Consider the following 19,820-nt stretch of genomic DNA (forward strand, 5'->3'; position numbering starts at 1 on the left):
AAGCAGAAAGCTGCCAAATTGGCAACCCTGTAGTGGTGTAGGCAGAGCTCAGCATTCTGGTAGAACCTAACCCCTTCACGCCGCAGCCAATATCCATTTTTGCCTCCCCTTTAGCTCAACCCAGGCTAACATGACAACCCATCAGCGACCCGCGATCCCTTCCTGAGTGTGCTGATGGGCGGAGTTAATGACACACGTAAGCTAGCGTTAAATACCATCATCAAAGATTGACAAGTTAACAATAGCAGGCAGACCAATGCTCCACCCATGATTGTTAGGGGCAGGTCCTGGCTGTAATACACAGCCATCGCCTGCTTGGTATGGGGCGGGCTCACTACGTGAGCTTTCAACATGCTCCGTATATATACGGCGGATGTCGTGAAGAGGTTAAAGGGGTAATCCCATCTCTAAGATCATATACCAATACGTAGTAGGTGTAATAATATTAGCAAATACCTCCAATTAGAAATTTAGTATGGCTCTTCTGATTGTTGCTTACCCCATGTGCAGGACATTGCAGTAGCTTAGGTAGCTGTTGTTACGACCACTAATATAGTGACAGGTAGTTGTTCGTGGTCGTAACCATGGATACCTCTATTGAATGATGAAGAAACTGCTACCAGTATTTTAAGCAAAAACAAATGGCAAAAAAATTCCAAAAGATGTCCGAGCGTCTTTCGATCTTTCCCACTTTCCAAGCAGAAAATTACAGCGTGGACATACAGTTATATGAAAAAGTTTGGGCACCCCTATTAATCTTAAGCTTAATGTTTTATAAAAATTGTTTTTTTTGCAACAGCTATTTCAGTTTCATATATCTAATAACTGTTGGACACAGTAATGTTTCTGCCTTGAAATGAGGTTTATTGTACTAACAGAAAATGTTATAAGACATGTTACAAAGTTGCTTATTTCATGTGTACTATTAATGTATGAAAAAAACATATATCCTCAATGAAGCAGATAAAAAGGTAATAATAGAGAGTAAAGCAATAGTCAAAAACTGGTAATTACTGATAATACACGGTAAGGGCTCACCCACCAAAAATTGCGTGTTTCGCAACTGCTCCATCTTGGGTTCAACACAGAAACAAGAGGTAAACAACAACATACCATTATCCATTTTACTTTTGTGATGGGGTCCACTGAAAGCCAGAAATTTCTTTGGAATTATCCAGTTGAAGTCTCCGTTTTCAGCTCTCTGGTGAAAAAAAGGAGATTTTTGTGTACTCACCGTAAAATCTTTTTCTCCGAGTCATCATTGGGGGACACAGGACGAATGGGTGTTATGCTGCTGCCACCAGGAGGACACTAAGTTAAACACACACAAAAGATTAACTCCTCCCCTGCAGTATACACCCACAGGCTGGACAATCCAGAGCCAGTTCGGTAACAAAGCAGTAGGAGTAAGCCAGTTAACAAACAGAAAACATGTCATAGTCAAAACACAGACTGAAAAGAACAATTGAGCCAACTAGGCTAACAGGGAGGGTGCTGTGTCCCCCAATGATGACTCGGAGAAAAAGATTTTACGGTGAGTACACAAAAATCTCCTTTTCTCCTACGTATCATTGGGGGACACAGGACGAATGGGACGTCCCAAAGCAGTCCCTGGGTGGGTCACCAGAAGTTATAAATGCTGTGCGAGCCTACAAACTACAGATGAGACACAGCCGCTTGTAGGATTCGCCTACCGACGGAAGCGTCTGCCGAAGCCTGAAAGTGCACATGGTAGTGTTTCGTGAACGTATGTAGACTGGACCATGTAGCAGCCTTGCAGACCTGTGCTGCCGATGCCTGGTGCCGGATGGCCCAGGACGCGCCGACTGACCGGGTAGAATGAGCCTTGATCCCCGGAGGTGCGGCGTGACCCTTGACACGGTAGGACTCTTGGATGGCGGAACGAATCCACTTGGCAATGGAGGCCTTGGAAGCGGGTAGTCCCTTCCGTGGCCCCTTCGGAAGAACGAACAAGGCGTCTGACCTACGGAGAGACGCAGTCCTGGAGACGTAACGTCTGAGACCCCTCACTAAGTCCAGAGTGTGGAGCGCCCTTTCCGTGCGGTGGGAAGGAGCAGGGCACAGTGAGGGAAGGACAATCTCCTCATTAAGATGGAAGGAGGAAACGACCTTCGGAAGAAAAGTCGGACATGTCCGCAGAACCACCTTGTCCTGGTGGAACACGAGGAAAGGAGGTCGGCACGACAGAGCTGCCAGCTCAGAGACACGTCTAATAGACGTGACAGCCACGAGGAAGGCAATCTTCCAAGACAAGAACAGCAAAGACACTTCATGCAAGGGCTCAAAGGGGGGCTCTTGAAGAGCACAGAGAACTAGGTTCAGGTGCAATGGTTCCAAGGGCATCTTGTAAGGCGGAGCCATATGAGAAACACCCTGGATGAAGGTCCTGACCTGCAATCTGTTTGCAATCTTTCTCTGAAAAAGAACCGAGAGAGCAGAAATTTGGCCCTTAAGAGAGCTGAGAGCAAGACCCAAGTCTACGCCTGATTGGAGGAATTCCAAAATGTGAGGGATAGAAAAACGGAGGGGGAAACGTCCCCGCTTCCTGCACCAGGCGAAGTATGCCTTCCAGGCGCGGTGGTAGATGCGCATAGAAGAAGGCTTGCGTGCGCGGAGCATGGTAGATATCACCGTCTGGGGCAACCCCTTCTGCCTCAGTACCCAGGACTCAACGGCCACACCGTTAAACACAGGGCCTCTGAGTTCGGGTGGTAAATGGGCCCTTGAGACAGGAGGTCTGCGCGACTCGGCAGCCTCCAAGGTACGTCTGAGACCAGTTGAACCATCTCGGCATACCATGTCCTGCGCGGCCAGTCCGGAGCGATGAGAAGTACTGGGATCCGTTCTGCCTTGATCTTCCTGATCACCTTTGTCAGAAGAGGAATTGGGGGAAAGATGTATGGGAGTCTGAAACCCTGCCATGAGAGGACGAGAGCGTCGGCTCCGAAGGCTGAGGGGTCGTGAGACCTGGCCATGAAGACGGGAACCTGGCAATTGAGGCGAGATGCCATTAGGTCCACGTCCGGGGTCCCCCATCGAGAGCATATCTGGTGAAAGATTGCGGGATGGAGAGACCACTCTCCGGGATCGAGGCTGTGGCGACTGAGAAAGTCCGCTTCCCAGTTTTCCACGCCTGGGATAAAAACTGCTGAGAGTATGGAATGATGTGTCTCGGCCCAGCGGAGAATTAGCGTCACCTCGACCATGGCCGCCTTGCTGCGAGTGCCCCCTTGGCGGTTGATGTAGGCTACCGCAGTGGCGTTGTCGGACTGGACTCTGACCGCACGGCCGGAGAGGAACGGCTGAAAATGATGGAGAGCCAGTCTGATTGCCCGAATCTCTAGGATATTGATGGGCAGCTGGGACTCCTGCGGAGACCAGCGACCCTGAGTCGAGTGGCGCTGGAACACTGCACCCCAGCCGAAGAGACTGGCGTCCGTTGTGACAACCAGCCAGTGCACCGGAAGGAAAGACTTCCCCCGAGTCAGGGAGGACCTCTTGGTCCACCACCTGAGGGACTGTCTGATTGGGCGAGAGAGAAGGAGACGGCGGTCGAGCGAGGCGGGATTCCTGTCCCATACTGCCAGAATGGCGTGTTGTAAGGGACGAAGGTGAAAAACCGCAAAGGGCACTGCCTCCATTGCCGCCACCATCCTGCCGAGTACCCTCATGGAGAAGCGTAGGGAGTGAGAGCGAGGTTGAGTAAGCTTCCGGACTTCTCTCTGAAGAGTGGATACCTTTTCCGGAGGCAAAAGTACTAGACCCTGAGAGGAGTCTAAGATCATTCCCAGGTAGGATATGGTTTGGGCCGGGACTGGGGAAGATTTTTTGAAATTGATTTTCCAGCCCAGGCGCAAAAAGGTATTTATAGTGAGGTCTACCGCTTCTGAACAGGACCGGAAGGAGGGGCCTTTTATGAGGATGTCGTCCAAGTAGGGCAACACCACTATGCCTCGAGCATGTAGAATGGCCACGGCAGCTGCCATGACCTTGGTGAACACCCGAGGAGCAGTGGCCAGCCCGAAAGGTAGGGCGACAAACTGAAAATGGTGCCCCTGGACCGCGAAGCGGAGGAAGCGCTGATGAGACGGTAGGATGGGAATGTGCAGGTAAGCGTCTTGAACATCTAGAGATGCAAGGAACTCGCCCTCTTCCAGAGAGGCAATTACCGAGCGGAGGGACTCCATACGGAATTGACGTACACGGACGTACTTGTTGAGGAGCTTGAGGTCCAATATTGGACGTACTGAGCCGTCCTTCTTTGGTACAATGAAAAGATTGGAATAGAAACCTTGGTACCTCTCGTTCTGAGGTACCGGGATGATGACCCCGTCTTCCCATAGCGATCTTATGGCCTGAAAATACTGACGGACCCTTGCTCTGGGAGGAGGGGACTGGAAGAAACGAGATGGGGGGAGAGAGACAAACTCTATCTTGTAACCGAAGGATACCAGTTCGCGGACCCATCGGTCGGGAACTACCGAGAGCCACGCGTCCCGAAAGAAGAGTAGGCGGCCGCCAACTCTGTCGGTGTCCTTTGGCGTCTGCCAAGAGTCATTGAGGTGGAGACCTGTTAGGTCTGGGCCCCCTGGACCCCTGTTGTCTGGGTCTGCCTCTCCAAGAGGGAGAAGGTTTGTAAGATGGCTGGGAGGTTCTGTCCTTGCGCTGACCTCTCCCGGCGCCGGGTGGCGCGGAGGGAGGATTGGACCAATTGGAGCCGAAACGGAAATATCGGCCTCGGCCCTGTTGGTTGCGAAAGGGGCGAAAGGTCCGTTGCTGGGGAAGGAATTTGCTCTTTCCCCCTGTGGAGTCTGCGATTATTTTATCTAGTTTGTCCCCAAAAAGGCGTTCGCCCTGGTATGGAAGGGACGTGAGAGATTTTTTGGATCCTGAGTCCGCTTTCCAGTCCCTGAGCCAAAGGGATCTGCGGATCGTGACAGCATTGGCCGCTGCCTGTGAGGCACAGTTGGCCGCGTCTAAGGATGCGGAAACTACAAAGTCCCCCGCTCTGGCAATCTGAGTGGCCAGGTGTGAAACCTCGGGGGGTAAGTCGGCGTGTAGTGCTGTAGAGGCTAAAGACTCGGCCCAATGGGTCATGGCTTTTGCGACCCATGTGGCGGCAAAAGAAGGGAAGAGAGAAGCCGAGGAAGCTTCAAAAGCCGAGCGAGCCATCTGATCAATTTGTCTATCAGTGGGATGCTTGATGGACGCGCCCTCGGAGGAGGATAGAACCGCCTTGGTGGCTAGCCGCGACACTGGCGGGTCCACGGAGGGTGACTGAGACCACTCCTTAGCAAGGTCCTGAGCAAACGGATACTTCAATTGCATAGCCTTCTGACCTGAGAAGCGTTTATCCGGACGGACTCTGTGGAGATCGACAATGTCCTTGAATTGAGGATGCGTAGGAAAAAATCTATGAGCCTTTGTGGTTCGCCCGAATGACACGGGATGAACCGCCTTGGACGGGGTTTCCTCCTCTAACTGTAGCGTCTGACTTACAGAGTCTATGAGAGAATCTAGGGTCTCTTGGTCGTGACGATACTCTGGGGAACAGGACACGCTGGATGCGTCGTCCAGAAAGGATTCCCTGCTATGAGCTGGGGATGAGTGACGAGAGACTTCGCTCTCTGAGCCGGAGGGCTGATCACGGACCGGAGATATTACCCTGGACTTCTTTCTAGATGAGAGAGGGCTTCTGGAAACGGTACGACCTCTAGGCCGAGAGGGGTTCTTAGGCCGCGTTACATCATCCGTGGAAGCGCCCTGGGTAAGGGACGGGTCACGGAGGGACTGTATCGTCCTTTCCAAGGATGCCACAGATCGAGCAAGGGAGGACGCCCATGCGGGGGTACTAGGCTCACTACATTCCGGGTCAGAGGCCGGAGTATCCTGTGCCGCAGACATTTCGCAGGCGGAGCACAGCGGGGTAGTGTGACCTCGGGGCAGAGATACCTTGCAGGAGGTGCACACAGCAAAAATAACAGAGTGGGTCTTTCCAGTCCGTTTTTGCTTAGACTGTGACATCTTGCCGTGAAGTGAGCGTACTGGCAGGGGAAGAGACAATCCTACTGAGTGCGTCTCACCAAGTTCTGCGGTGCTTGGCAGGGAGATCCTGAAGTCCTGTGCGCTGTGGTGCTGCAGAGCCGCCAGCGCACTTCCTGGTCCAAGATGGCCGCCGAGATGTGAGAAGGGCGCTTCTCGGGAACGAGAAGCGCCCAGAGGGGGGGGCGTGTCGTGGGCGGGCGGTGGATTCCCTGCTATGCGCGTCGGAACGCTGCCATTGCCACCGCCATCCTGCTGTATGAGGGAGGGATGCCCCGCGGCTGCAGCGCCGCATTAGAAGGAGGATAAGGGATCCCTGAACGGGCGGTCCCCTGTCAGCTGGTCGGCCCCCGCACTTACCTTGTGCGATGGGGCCGATGCTCCATCCACCTTCACCTTAGTAGGGAGAGGGTGGAGAGCTTCTGCCGCCGTGCAACATCCGCTATGTTCAGTGGTGATGCAGTGGGCGGCTGCACGGACGCCATGGCATTCTGTCCGGCTGTGCCCTGGCTCCAGGAAACTTAGGTGGATGATTAGTCCCCGTGGTCGCCTGACAGGGAGGGAGGGAGATCGGAACGCTAAGGAACCGTCGCCACACTGGAAAGTGAGCCAGGGCTGGCATCCATCGTCGCGGGAAAGGATACAGGAGGAACGCTCCATGTACTTGCCCGTTGTTGGTGCGGGAGAGATCAGAGCTGAAAATTTGCCTGTCGCTCCCTTCCGTTAAAAACAAAAATTGGTGGGGTCCTGAGGACCCAAGTGCCTCCTGAGACACTAAGTAAGAACTAAGAACTGGCTCTGGATTGTCCAGCCTGTGGGTGTATACTGCAGGGGAGGAGTTAATCTTTTGTGTGTGTTTAACTTAGTGTCCTCCTGGTGGCAGCAGCATAACACCCATTCGTCCTGTGTCCCCCAATGATACGTAGGAGAAAAATGAGAACAATCAACAAAATCGGTCTTCCTCAAACGATTCATGTGATCCCATTATGATCTACTGAAAATCTAGATACTGCTAAAGCTCTTTACTAAACCTCACCTCATAGTGCTGGTATTCCTCCAGGTCAAATGTGCTAAAATCAAGGAATTCATACTGTAAGGCCTAGAATATATAAGAAAGTATATTAAAATACAAGGAAAACATTAAAGGGGTACTCTCAGTGGACATTTTTGTGGATATACTCAGGGGCATAACTATCGCGGTCACGAGCGGGACCATGCGGGTGAGAAGCTCACCGATGCCAGAGCAAACTTCAACTGGATGCGCGTCCTGGGACACCCTTCAGCTGAAATGTATTGCGGCACAGGGGACCTGCCGGGTCCATGAGCTGTAAGGCACGCTGCCGGCGCACACGTGACTGGGGACGCTTGGTAGTGACGTCATGCGCTCAAGTCACTTGCAAGCTGTGGTATTTTTCCCATTACGGTTTATGTATTTTCTGCATTTGGTGGTTACCCAACAGTTCCAGGTGGTTTTTCTTGGATATTTCCGGATATCTCCTGTGGGTCTCTGGTTTCATTGTTTGAGCTTAAACTGTTATTCTCATTGTAGCACATTGGTTTTGTACATGGCTTTAATTGTATTTGCTGGGTTTTTTTTGCCTTCCTGAATAAAAATATGACATTTTGGGATGTGCCTGTCCCAGCAGTTACTTTTCCTCCTCATTGCTAGGATTCTTCACTATGCAGCGAGCACTCCCTACTAGTTTGGTGCTGCCCGCTTCTTCCCAACTAATCATGTGCTGACAACTCACCCTGTGCACAGCGTAGAAACAGCCGAGAAGCGTCAAGTGGAAATTACAGGTACCGAACGAGGCATCCCTAGAACACAAAGCAACAGTACAATAGGCATGTGCCAGTAAAGACCGCCCTCCCAGTATAATGATGTAGACCACCAGCGACAGGTAGAAGGCCATTATATCCATTGGCTGTGCAGTATTCTAAGTAGTGTGAGCTGTAGAAACCAATTCTGGCTCGGGTCACCTCAGTATCATGGCCTCTCTTTGTAGCCATAACATTGGCAAATGTACCCCCATGATTTATAATAGGGTCTTCCAGGTTTTGTCAAAGTGTCCATTTTAACACTGCATGCGAGCTCTCCAATTAAAAGTCCCACGTTTGTGAAAGAGGCTCCAATGCAGAGGTCACATCTAACAATTCACTATATGTTGTCCACTATTGGATAAATCCTTTAGGAACCGCTAAAGTGGCCATAGCATGAAAGAAAAAAATCCATATACTCACCTCCCAGACCATCCCTAAGGTCAGTGTGGCGTCTCGTGCCTGCAGAAGCTGGGGAAGAGGCTGTTGGTCAGCTGCAGTCCTTCAGAGCGGACATCCACTTTGATGTGATGGCTGCAGCCGATCAATGGACGCTGTTTGGTATACTACAGGACCGCTGACATCAGGAGTGGGGCCGATCTGGGAGGTACGCTTATGTTTTTCTTTATCTTAATTATGGCCATATTAGCTGTTAAGAAGAGATGAACAAACCCTTTAAGCATCACACTCTAGTTACCTAAATGAAAGGTAAGTCACATTTCCCATCTGCAGAATTCGGTACACTTCTTCTGGGAGTTTCTTCAAGTATATGATCTAAGAAATACAATTACAGAACTAATAACTTATTATTCCATGGACTACAATAGTGTAATTCAGACTGGGCAGGGGCTGTATACAGCATGCTACAAAGTACTTGTGTACATTCATAAGACTGGTAAAATAACATTTCTCATTAGACGGACTACGAATAAGACACTCAGATAAGTAGAATATTATTATGTCACTACCTCTGCGCGTATCACCAAATAACATATGCGCAGTAATGGGCAAGTGTAAGGCTTGTACTTACAGCATAACTTCCTATTAAAAAGGCAGCGTTGGTTCGTTTTTTCGGGTCACAGTCGGTGTAATGGACGATTTTCTTATTTGCCAGCGAACAGGACTAAATGTACGTAAAAAAGTTAAATAAAAAAATGGGACAAGTCTTACAAAAAGAAAAAGCCATTTCCTAACTGATTGAGAAATAAGCTACTAATAAAAAATATAAATAAGTTTCACAGCAATGAAACCCTATTTCCAAAATCCAAAGGATAATCCTTGATTATATCCATATAAATAATGTTAATATGTTACTTGTTTTGAGCGGCATTAGATTGTACATTGTGTATATACAATACTGCCATCTTGAAACCTATTTCCAGTGCCAGCGCACTACCTTTTTGTTCTACAGCTTGAATTTTTATGACCTTTTAATATTATAACACAATAAACATTTAATTTTTAAATAAAAAACGTGCAATCTAACCGCCTTTTTCTCACGTTATTACTTGGGGTTGTGTACTATTACATTAAAGGGAACCTGTCAACCCCAAAATCGAAGATGAGCTAAGCCCACTGGCATCAGGGGCTTATCTACAGCATTCTGTAATGCTGTAGGTAAGCCCCCGATGTATCCTAAAAGATGAGAAAAAGAGGTTAGATTAGACTTACCCAGGGGCGGTCCGGTCCGGTTCTGGTCCGATGGGCGTCGCGGTCCGGTCCGGGGCCTCCCATCTTCTTACAATGACGTCCTCTTCTTGTCTTCATGCTGCGGCTCCGGCTCCGGCGTACTTTGTTTGCCCTGCTGAGGCCAGAGCAAAGTACTGCAGTGCGCAGGCGCCGCTGGGCCTCTCTAGACCTTTCCCAGCACCTGCGCACTGCAGTACTTTGCTCTGCCCTCAACAGGGCAAACAAAGTACGCCGGAGCCGGAAGACAAGAAGAGGACGTCATTGTAAGAAGATGGGAGGCCCATTGGACCCGTACCGCAGCGGGACCGCCCCTGGGTGAGTATAATCTAACCTCTTTTTCTCATCTTTCAGGTTACATCGGGGGCTTATCTACAGCATTCCAGAATGCTGTAGATAAGCCCCTGATGCTGGTGGGCTTAGATCACCTTCCATTTTGGGGGTGACAGGTTCCCTTTAAGTGGTGGATGTTTTTGCCTCACAAAATTGTGTTAATATACGATATATCAAAATGTTAAAACTACATTAATCAGATAGGTAAATTGGCATAATAAGAAAAAAAAAATCTAAATGCAATAGGTGGCAATCAAAACATTGCATCTACCCCAAAATGGTACCAGTAAAAACGTCAGCTCAGTGCCAAAAACCCCCCCAAAAAACTCCTCACCCAGACCCATATCCTGAAAAATTAAAATGTTACAGGTTTCGGAAAATGGCAACACAAAAAAAGTTGTTGTTTTTTTGGTTTTACAAATTTTCAAACTTTTTTGTCACCATACATGGGAAAAAAAACCTGAACTGAACTGGAGAATTATGCTTCCATGTCAGTTTTACCCTAAAGTGAACAGGAAAAATAAAGTTAAACTGTGAAATTGCACTTTTTTCCCCATTTTCCAGTACAACATGAGGTAGAATGCTGCCATTCAAAACTACAACTCACTCTTCAAAAAAAAAAAAAAAACCCCTCAATGTCGGAAAAATAAAAAAAGTTATGGCATGAAGGGGTTAATATTTATTATTGTAGCACCATTTATTCCATGGCGCTATATTTTTTTCCATAAGGATTGTATTATTCAGACATCGTATTAATCTATTGATGGAGGAACATTTGCCAGCCAATGTTTGGCAATGGATTTCCAAGTTTGGTAAAATATTTTGGCTATGGCCAACTACATTGGGAAAAAGCCTCCATCTTCCCTTACAAGACCCAAAATAGAGGACTTAGGACTAAGTGGGGATTGAATGTCATAGCCCTCAGAAATGAGCATCCAGATATAGTGGGTACACATACTAAACCTTGTCTTTTAGACTCCTCAAACCTAATAACTTTATTTTCATTAAGTCCAAGTGGGCGTGATCAGAGAGCTTTCACTGGAGGCGTGTCATTACTCCTCACACCGGTTACTTCTGTACGAGATGTAATGACAGACCGCCTGATCTCACTGCAGAGCGATTACAAGTGGCCATGAGCACAACAGACATTAGTATGATTACCGACATTTCCGGAAAGCAGTGTGGGGACAGGGGCAGTACAGCAGAGCTGACAGTGTTATGAGGGGAGGAGAGCTAAAGTTTCACATCTAAACTCTGTTACGATGCCCCACCCCCTAACTACTGTGGCTTTATCTGAAATGTGTTAATCATCTATGCTCTTCTCCTAGCACTTTTTGTTCTTGCACAAGGTTAGACCAGGAGATCAGGGATGTCTGGCATTATACATCTCACACACTGACAAACCTATTCTAAGCTATCGTGGAGGCGTGTTTTTCCCCCGTGTGTGCCTGATTATGATTGGGTGACATCAAACATGTGCAAGAAATACACACCCCAATAGAAAACAATCTGATAACAAAAAGTTTACTAATTAAGTGGCCAATAGTTTGATTGTTCTTATCACTGCAACAGAGGCTAAATTTAAAAAAATACAACAATTCTGCTTTGCAGCCACTACTAGTTTGTGCAGTTCAACATGAACAATTTGGTGAAAAATTATACTTATATACCCAGATCAGCACACGATAGTCAATGATGACACCCTTGATCTACCACCAAAGCAGCTGAAGAAAAAAAAAAGGTTTCTAGAACTGCTAGACTTGGTGCTGCAGTATGTAATCCTTTACATCTGTTTGCTGCTTACCAACCCACAGTGAGCTCACAAGACTATACAGCACGTAAGTCCGACACGAATCCCGCTGCTTCACACCCAGCTAAGTAAAAATCCTTAAAAAGGCACACTGCTGTAACCATCTCACTTTCAAAACTCACCTTCATTTTTTTATTTAACTTGCAGCAGTATTTGTACAGCATAGCCAGATTAAGTGGTCCAAAGTCAGCATAGAAGCTAAAAGAAAAAACACAAATCACTAGTAAGTTTTGAGTTTGCCTAAAGTCATGTGGGGGTTTTCCAAATGTATGGAGGAAGACGATGTGGTCAGAAGAGACCAAAATTTAAGTTTTTGGCCACCAAGGTAAACACTATGTCTGGCGCCAAATCAACGCAGCTCATCACTCCAAGAACACCATCCCCACAGTGAAACATGGTGGTGGCACCATCATGCTGTGGGGATGTTTTTCGGCAGCAGGGACAAAGAAAATGGTCAAAATCGAGGGGAAGATGGATGGTGCAAAACAGGGATATTTTTGAGCAAAACCTGTTTCTGTCTGTCAGTGATTTGAGACTGGGACAGAGGTTCATCTTTCAAAATGACAGTGTCCCAAAGCATACTGCTAAAGCTACATGTAAATGTTTTGGAATGGCTTAGTCAAAGCCCAGACCTTAAAGCAATTGAGAATCTGTGGTCAGACTTGAAGACTGCTGTTCACCAGAAGAAACCATTAGTGATGAACAAACATGCTCGGACAAGCATGCTAGTGTGCTAACCGAGTGAGTGTCTCTGGTGGGCTCAAAAAAATATCTTCAAGTTCCCACGACTGAATGACAGCAGCAATACATATATATTATTTGAAGTCACTCGATTAGCACCAGAGCATGCTCGGATAACACCTTAAAGGGAACCTGTCACCCCGTTTTTCGATATGAGATAAAAATATGGTTCAATAGGGCCTGAGCTCTGCTTCACATCAGTACCTTTCATATCCCCCGATTCCCCACCTTTGCTGAGAAAATACCTTAGTAATCTCTCCGTTTTCGTATGTCAATCACCCCGGTCCGATGGGCGGGGCCTAATCGCTGTCTCTCCCCCCTCTCCTCGGCGTGTCTGAAAGAACTGGATCTGTGAATAGCACAGATCCCGGTCAGTTTCTGTGCGTGCGCATTGAATTAGCCTATAGCGCCTGCGCAGTATGCAAGGAAAATGCATGCGCAATAATGAGTTGTATGCTTTGCCCACTGTTGGGCAAAACATACTGCGCACGAGATGCCACTAGAATGCGCAGGCGCAGAAAACAACGCCAACGCAGGAAAGAAGATTCGTAGAGCAAGGCAGGAGGTGGGGAGAAACGGCGATTAGATAATACAGCTAGAGCCTATACGTGCTGTCCTCCGATTAGGCAGTAAGTATCAGCTGACAGGTTCACTCTAAGAATTAATACATCTGCATTTATGTTAGGTCCATTCACTATAAAATTAAGACCTATAGCATGCCACAGCCTGACAATGTGTAATATACTCACTGTCAGGATTCGGTTTATGCAATTCCCTAATATTCTTTATATAGTACTACCAAATCAGATGTGCAGGCATACCTACCACAAAAATCCACATCCCCATACAGGGGACACCCAAGCACCAGCCACCTGGCGTTCGGGAGGTCATCACTTTGCATAAATGCCAGAAAAATAATAGAATGTCTTCAAAAATCCCCCTCACTTGGTCTGAATCCGGCCAATGGCTACATCTCCATTAACCTTATTTATTTTCACAGTTTTCCATTGCGTGTGCATGCCTTTTCTAACGGTACCTCTCATACTTAATAAACAAAAACACTTTGTGGACGCAGGTAGCGCGCAATTTGTACGGCCCCCGAAGGAAGGTATAAATATCAAAATGGCCCTTGACAGAAAGAAAAAAAAAACAACAACAATCCCCATCACACAGTATGGTTCAGGTTACTTACTTTTCATAGCGGAGCTCACCGTCGATGGAGAAATAATGGGTATTCGGGGTGGTCTTTGGTGTGTCGCAGAGAATGGCGAAGTAGAGACGCTCTGAAAGTAGTAGAGGGAAATACGGGTTACACTACGAGGCTGCAGATACACCCCGTGTTCTAGGCCTTCACGTGGCGGACAATGGGCGATACATACCACACATGCCGAATGTGAAGGTGGAGGACGCCTTACTCCGTGAACAATGCAATGTAACAAAGGACAGAACACCGTGCACACCGAGCCATCACCGGCACACCCAGACCCTCTCCCAAATACCACACACATTCCAAGGCACATTCATTAGAAAAGTAACACTACACAGGTAAAGGGCGCAGACATGCCAGATTATTCATGTTAGAGACAGTTATAAATTAAATAAGGGCACTTCCACTTAAAGGGAATGTCCGCAATACTCAACAGCAGCTACCAAGTAGTGAACAGGGGGCTGCGGTGAGCCGCTCCATATACTGCATATATCTGGCTCGTTAGTGAAGCTACCTGATATAAGACACCTATCAATTGGAAACTGAAAAACTATCCTAGCCAATATGTTAATCCCGGACAACCCCTTTAATCCAATTCACATCATTATTGATTTAATAGATGCAAAGGTGTTCCAGTGCTAAATTTGGAAAATGGACAGTTAAAGGGAATCTGTGAGCAGGTTTTTGCTATGTAATCTGATGGCAGCATGAGATAGGGGCTGAGACACTGATTTCAGTGATACCTCACTTATTAGTCGGTGTGCGGTTTCCATACATTGTCCAGTGATAAATCATTCAAGCTGGCTCCCTTCTGCTAAGTGGTCCCAGCACGCCCCCTCTTCTGATCAGCAGCACAGTGTCAATATACCGTGTACACAGAAAGCCGTGGTGTGGGCAGGATAGCTTTGGATTCTGTCAGAACTGCACATAGTCCCACCACGATCTATACTGCCACGAGAGCTCCGAGTGCTCATTGTTAGCAGAATGAACCCAGAGTAAGGCCTCCTTCACATGTCCCGATATTTCCGCTGCCAGAGATATCTGTGTGTTTCATACGTGTGCATCAGTATCGCATGTACCGGCGCCTAGGAAAAGCCGACACAGTTCTCACTGTTCTTAGGAGCTGGGTCCTGAAGACCACTCACATCATTGTGCCCTGCTCTTCCTGCGATCAGAGCGAGCAGGGGACATTGTTGAGAGTTGTAGTCAGCCCCCGCTGCCTACATAGAGTGTAAAATGAAGAATAAAAAAAAAAAAAAAAATCACATTATACTCCCAATAACACCTAATCCCCTGAAGCCATTGTCCCCTGTAAAACAACAACAAAAAAACCAATAGCCCCCACATAGCTGAAGTTGAAAGAATCCAGTGTGTCCCACACCGTAATCCATCTGTGCGACATATGCTGTGCGACCACTCATACTGAAGAGCAGGGGAGAATGAGTCGCAGCAGCGAGAGCAGGCCCATGAACTGCGCTAACCTCAGCGAGATCATCGCAGTTCACAGTGAGCACCCGGCGCTGGGTATCAGAGTGAACAGTACTGCTGATTCCCAGGTGCTGGTACATGTCACACTGATGACACATGGATGTCATCTGTGTGTGGGATGTTTTGCGGCCCGTGCTACTGATAAAAAAACAACAACGTGTTAGCGTGTTTTGCCCACAGACACACAGTCCGTGGAAACACACAGACATGTGCACAGACCCATTCACTTGACTGGGTCTACATGTGTAAGTGTCTCTGGTACGTGTGAAAATGGGGAACCGGAGACGCTGATGTGTGAAGGGGCATAAGGAACGGGGAAAACGCGTTGGGTTAATGGACCTCTTGAAACCCTTATCACACTGTGGGGGACTTTCTATCTGTATTGACCGACTATAGGTTTTACCGGTATTACTAACCTATGTTCACTACTTTAAGGGCTTGTGCACACGCTGCGGATTCCATTGCGGAATTTTCCGCAGCGGATTTGATAAACCCGCAGTGCAAAACCGCTGTGGTTTTTACTGCGGATTTATCGCGGTTTCTATTGTGGTTTCCTCTGCGGGTTTTCACCTGCAGATTTCTATTGGAGCAGGTGCAAACCCCCAGCGGAATCCGCACAAAGAATTGACATGCTGCGGAATATAAACCGCTGCGTTTCCGCGCGGTTTTTTCCACAGCATGTGCACTGCGGATTTCGTTTCCCATAGGTTTACATTGTACTGTAAACTCATGGGAAACCGCAGCTGCGGAAACGCTGCGGTTCCGCAGCAAAATCCGGAGAGTGTGCACATACCCTTATAGGTGTGATTACGGTATATCGTTTTGACGTTCTGAGAGTGAGCGAGATTTAGACATGAGATTTTTTTTAATCTCTTGGTAGTCTAACACAATATAGCTACCTTTTGTCACATGGAACTCTAAATAGATGTGCCCCTAAAGAATGCATAGGCTAACCGGCCAGACTATACACTATCTGGTTATTGTAGTGTCTACTACCAGTGTTTGGACTCATTAGGGGTACTCTTCGGTGAGCCGGGTACCTACATTAGGGTCCCAACTAGTGATGAGCGAATATACTCATTACTCGAGATTTCCCAAGCACGCTCGGGTGTCCTCCGAGTATTTTTTAGTGCTCGGAGATTTAGTTTTCTTGCCGCGGCTGAATGATTTACATCCGTTAGCCAGGCTAAGTACATGTGGGAGTTGCCTGGTTGCTAGGGAATCCCCACATGTAATCAAGCCGGCTAACAGATGTAAATCATTCAGCTGCAGCGATGAAAACTAAATCTCCGAGCACTAAAAAATACTCGGAGGACCCCCAAGCATGCTCGGGAAATCTCCAGTAACGAGTATATTCGCTCATCACTAGTCCCAACCTCCGGACAGGCAGGATTAGTTCAGGGTAGATCTAGGGGCAGATAGGCCCGATCTACCTGAGTGATGTCCCTGTACACTCCCAGTTCCAGTTCTGGGTTTTCCATACTATGGTCTTTGTTCTCCTTGGTTGATAAGTGATTTTATGGCTCTCGCGGAGCTCTGATTGCAACATCATCGAGTGTGTCTGGCAGTAGCGTAGCTACCAGGGGGGCAGAGGGTGCGGTCGCCCCGGGCCCCGAGCTCAGAGGGGGCCCACCTGGAGCTACGCTACCCTTAACTATATTAGCCTACTTGCACGCCAATATAGTTGAGCTCTGCAGCAGAGCAGGGACAGAATCTCCCTGCACTGCCGCGATCTGTCCTGTAGAGGAGCATGTACCTGGGGACGCTGGGTGCCGGCACTGTACCTGCTGCCTCCAGCAGAGCATACTGCAGACACGCACACATAGCCGGCTGTGTGGTGGCTGCAGCTGAAGAGACTTCAGGACGCTGCTTCTTCCCTCTCTGAGCCCTGCATACAGGAGCAGGACAGGAGACAGGACGACGTAGGAGCTCAAGCTGCAGGGGGCTGGAGGTGACTGCACTGTGCAGTGAGGAAGAGGCAGGACACTGTTCCCCTCCTGACAAGTCCCTGAGATTTCTTGCATCCGTTTTGCTCTGTCTCTGTCAGTCTCTCTCAGTCTCTCTCGCTCTCTGTCTCTCTGTCAGTCTCTCTCTGTCTCACTCTGTCAGTCTCGCTCTCTGTCTCTCTCGTTCTCTGTAAGTCTCGCTCTCTGTCTCTCTCGCTCTCTGTCAGTCTCGCTCTCTGTCTTGCTCTGTCTCGCTCTGTCTCTCGCTCTCTGTCAGTCTTGCTCTCTGTCTCTCTCGCTCTCTGTCTGTCTCGCTCTCTGTCTGTCTCGCTCTCTGTCTGTCTCGCTCTCTGTCTGTCTCGCTCTCTGTCTGTCTCGCTCTCTGTCTGTCTCGCTCTCTGTCTGTCTCGCTCTCTGTCTGTCTCGCTCTCTGTCTGTCTCGCTCTCTGTCTGTCTCGCTCTCTGTCTGTCTCGCTCTCTGTCTGTCTCGCTCTCTGTCTGTCTCGCTCTGTCTCTGTCTCGCTCTGTCTCTGTCTCGCTCTGTCTCTGTCTCGCTCTGTCTCTGTCTCGCTCTGTCTCTGTCTCGCTCTGTCTCGCTCTCTCTGTCTCTCTGAGTCTCTGTCTCTCAGGGTCAGTCACTCTGTCACTCTCTCAGTCTCTCTGTCAGTCTCTGTCTCTCACTGTCTCTCTGTCTCAGTCTTTGTCTAGCGCTCTCTCTGTGTCTCTCTGTCAGTCTTGGTCTCTGTCAGTCTCTCTCTGTCACTCTCTGGCAGTCTCTCTCTGGCTCAGTCTTTGTCTCACTCTGTTTGTCTCTGTCTCGCTCTCAGTCTCTGTCAGTCTCTCTGTCTCTCATTCTGTCTCTCAATCTCTGTCAGTCTCTCTCCGTCTCTGTCAGTCTCTCTTCAGTGTCTCTTTGTCTGTCTCTCTCAGTCTCTCTGTCTCAGTCTAGGTCTCGCTCTCTCTGTCTCAGTCTCTCTGTCTATCTCTCTCTGTCTGTCTCTCAGTCTCTCTCTATCTCTTGTAATGTGGTCCTGCAGCTGGGTTCAGGGTCCTATCAGTCCAGTGTGTATCATCTCATATCAGAAAATACAAGGTAACAAACATCATAAAAATCCCCATAAAGTTGAGTATAAATATATATGATGGAAAACCAAATAGAATAAAAATGGGAACAGCCAGTAGGTGAGTATAGATAATTACAATCACATATAGATGCATATGTATACTCAGTCTGAATAACATGGCCCGCAAATGGGGAGAAGGGAAAAAAAGAAGAGATGACATACAGGGGGTGCACTTTCTTCTTTCATTGTGTGATATTTTACCTCCCCCCCCCCTTTCTTCTGCTTTCCTCTTGCTTTCCATTCACCTCTTTAGGGTATGTGTCCACGTTCAGGATTGCATCAGGATTTGGTCAGGATTTTTCATCAGTATGTGTAAGCCAAAACCAGGAGTGGAACAATTAGAGGAAAAGTATAACAGAAGCATATGCACCACTTCTGCATTTATCACCCACTCCTGGTTTTGGCTTACAAATACTGATGAAAAATCCTGACCAAATCCTGATGCAATCCTGAACGTGGACACATGCCCTTAGGGTTACCTGGTTTCATTCAGGGACCTATTCCCATATGATGGACTCTATACGCATTTACTGGTTGTTTTTATTTTCTGCAATTTGCAGCCCACAGAAAGGGACAGAGTCCAGGATCCAAGAAAGATACAACGTGGGGGCTAAAGCGGGGGCCATTATACTTTTTCGATTACAGCAGGATCATCTACTGAGGTTCCCCCTATACCCATGATTAAAGTGTGCCACCATAGTTGTAATCAAGGGTTAGGGGCCCACTCAGAAGGTTCGCCCCCCCTGAGCTGAACCCTTAGCTACGCCTCTGGTGTCTGGGATTACATGAAGCGACCGAAGGATTTACACAAGTCGACCTCTACACTAGATCTGTGGTCAGTTCTCCAAGATGTCAATATTGATCCAATTTAGGATTTTCTTTTGTACATTTGCTTTTTTTTTTTTTTATTATCAATTAACAAAGCGCAAACTATTAACACTTATTCTTACTTGATGCATTTGTCCCCACATCTTCCTAAAGCTTCTGCATTGTACTGCACACATTTTCTTTTTAAAATATAGATTGCATAAATAATTAATTTCCATTCTGTTTTACGGCTGTGGTTTGTTTTTGTTTTTTTTACATAGGCCTACTGTATTTTTCCCCAAACAGTATTCCCTACTGCCTGATATTTTACGGAACTTTTAGCTCTACAGAAATGAGCAAAAACACATTACAAAAATGGAAGTACTGAACAAATCCCAACAATAAAACGCACATCCAGTCAGACAAGTGACGCATTTATGGTTTTAAAAAAAAATATGTGGTAACGATAAGGTCGTCTGATTAGAGTTTTTACTGTTGATACATTCCAAGTTATTCCAGGGGGGGGGGGGGAAGAGAAAAAGTGTTCTGTTTGAACAAGACCTCACATACGTAGGAGGCGAAGGCAACGTACACACGAGTATTCGGTCAGTATTTTACCTCAGTATGTGTAAGCCAAAACCAGGAGAGGAACAATCAGAGGAAAAGTATAACAGAAACATATGCACCACTTCTGCATTTATCACCCACTCCTGGCTTTGGCTTACAAATACTGAGGTAAAATACTGACCACATACTGATGGTGTGAATGTCGCCTTATGTGTGAGCCATGTATACCT

The 19,820-nt window shown here is 47.6% G+C and overlaps 1 protein-coding gene across 9 annotated transcripts in view; it reads right to left on the bottom strand.

Moving 5' to 3' along the window:
* CDC14B (cell division cycle 14B) overlaps positions 1-19,820 on the bottom strand; it is a 107,623-nt gene that overhangs the window by 26,347 nt on the left and 61,456 nt on the right. For all 9 annotated transcript variants that reach the window (XM_077299738.1, XM_077299719.1, XM_077299723.1 and 6 more), the window contains 7 exons: positions 13,644-13,734; positions 11,833-11,908; positions 8,912-9,004; positions 8,579-8,655; positions 7,815-7,881; positions 7,100-7,162; positions 1,114-1,201 (listed from right to left, as the gene is read on the bottom strand). In XM_077299738.1, coding sequence (XP_077155853.1) covers positions 1,114-1,201; positions 7,100-7,162; positions 7,815-7,881; positions 8,579-8,655; positions 8,912-9,004; positions 11,833-11,908; positions 13,644-13,734 — 555 coding nt within the window. The remainder of the gene's footprint in view (positions 1-1,113; positions 1,202-7,099; positions 7,163-7,814; positions 7,882-8,578; positions 8,656-8,911; positions 9,005-11,832; positions 11,909-13,643; positions 13,735-19,820) is intronic.

This window comes from Ranitomeya variabilis, chromosome 1 (genome assembly GCF_051348905.1).
Source record: "Ranitomeya variabilis isolate aRanVar5 chromosome 1, aRanVar5.hap1, whole genome shotgun sequence".
Taxonomy (NCBI): Eukaryota; Metazoa; Chordata; class Amphibia; order Anura; family Dendrobatidae; genus Ranitomeya; species Ranitomeya variabilis.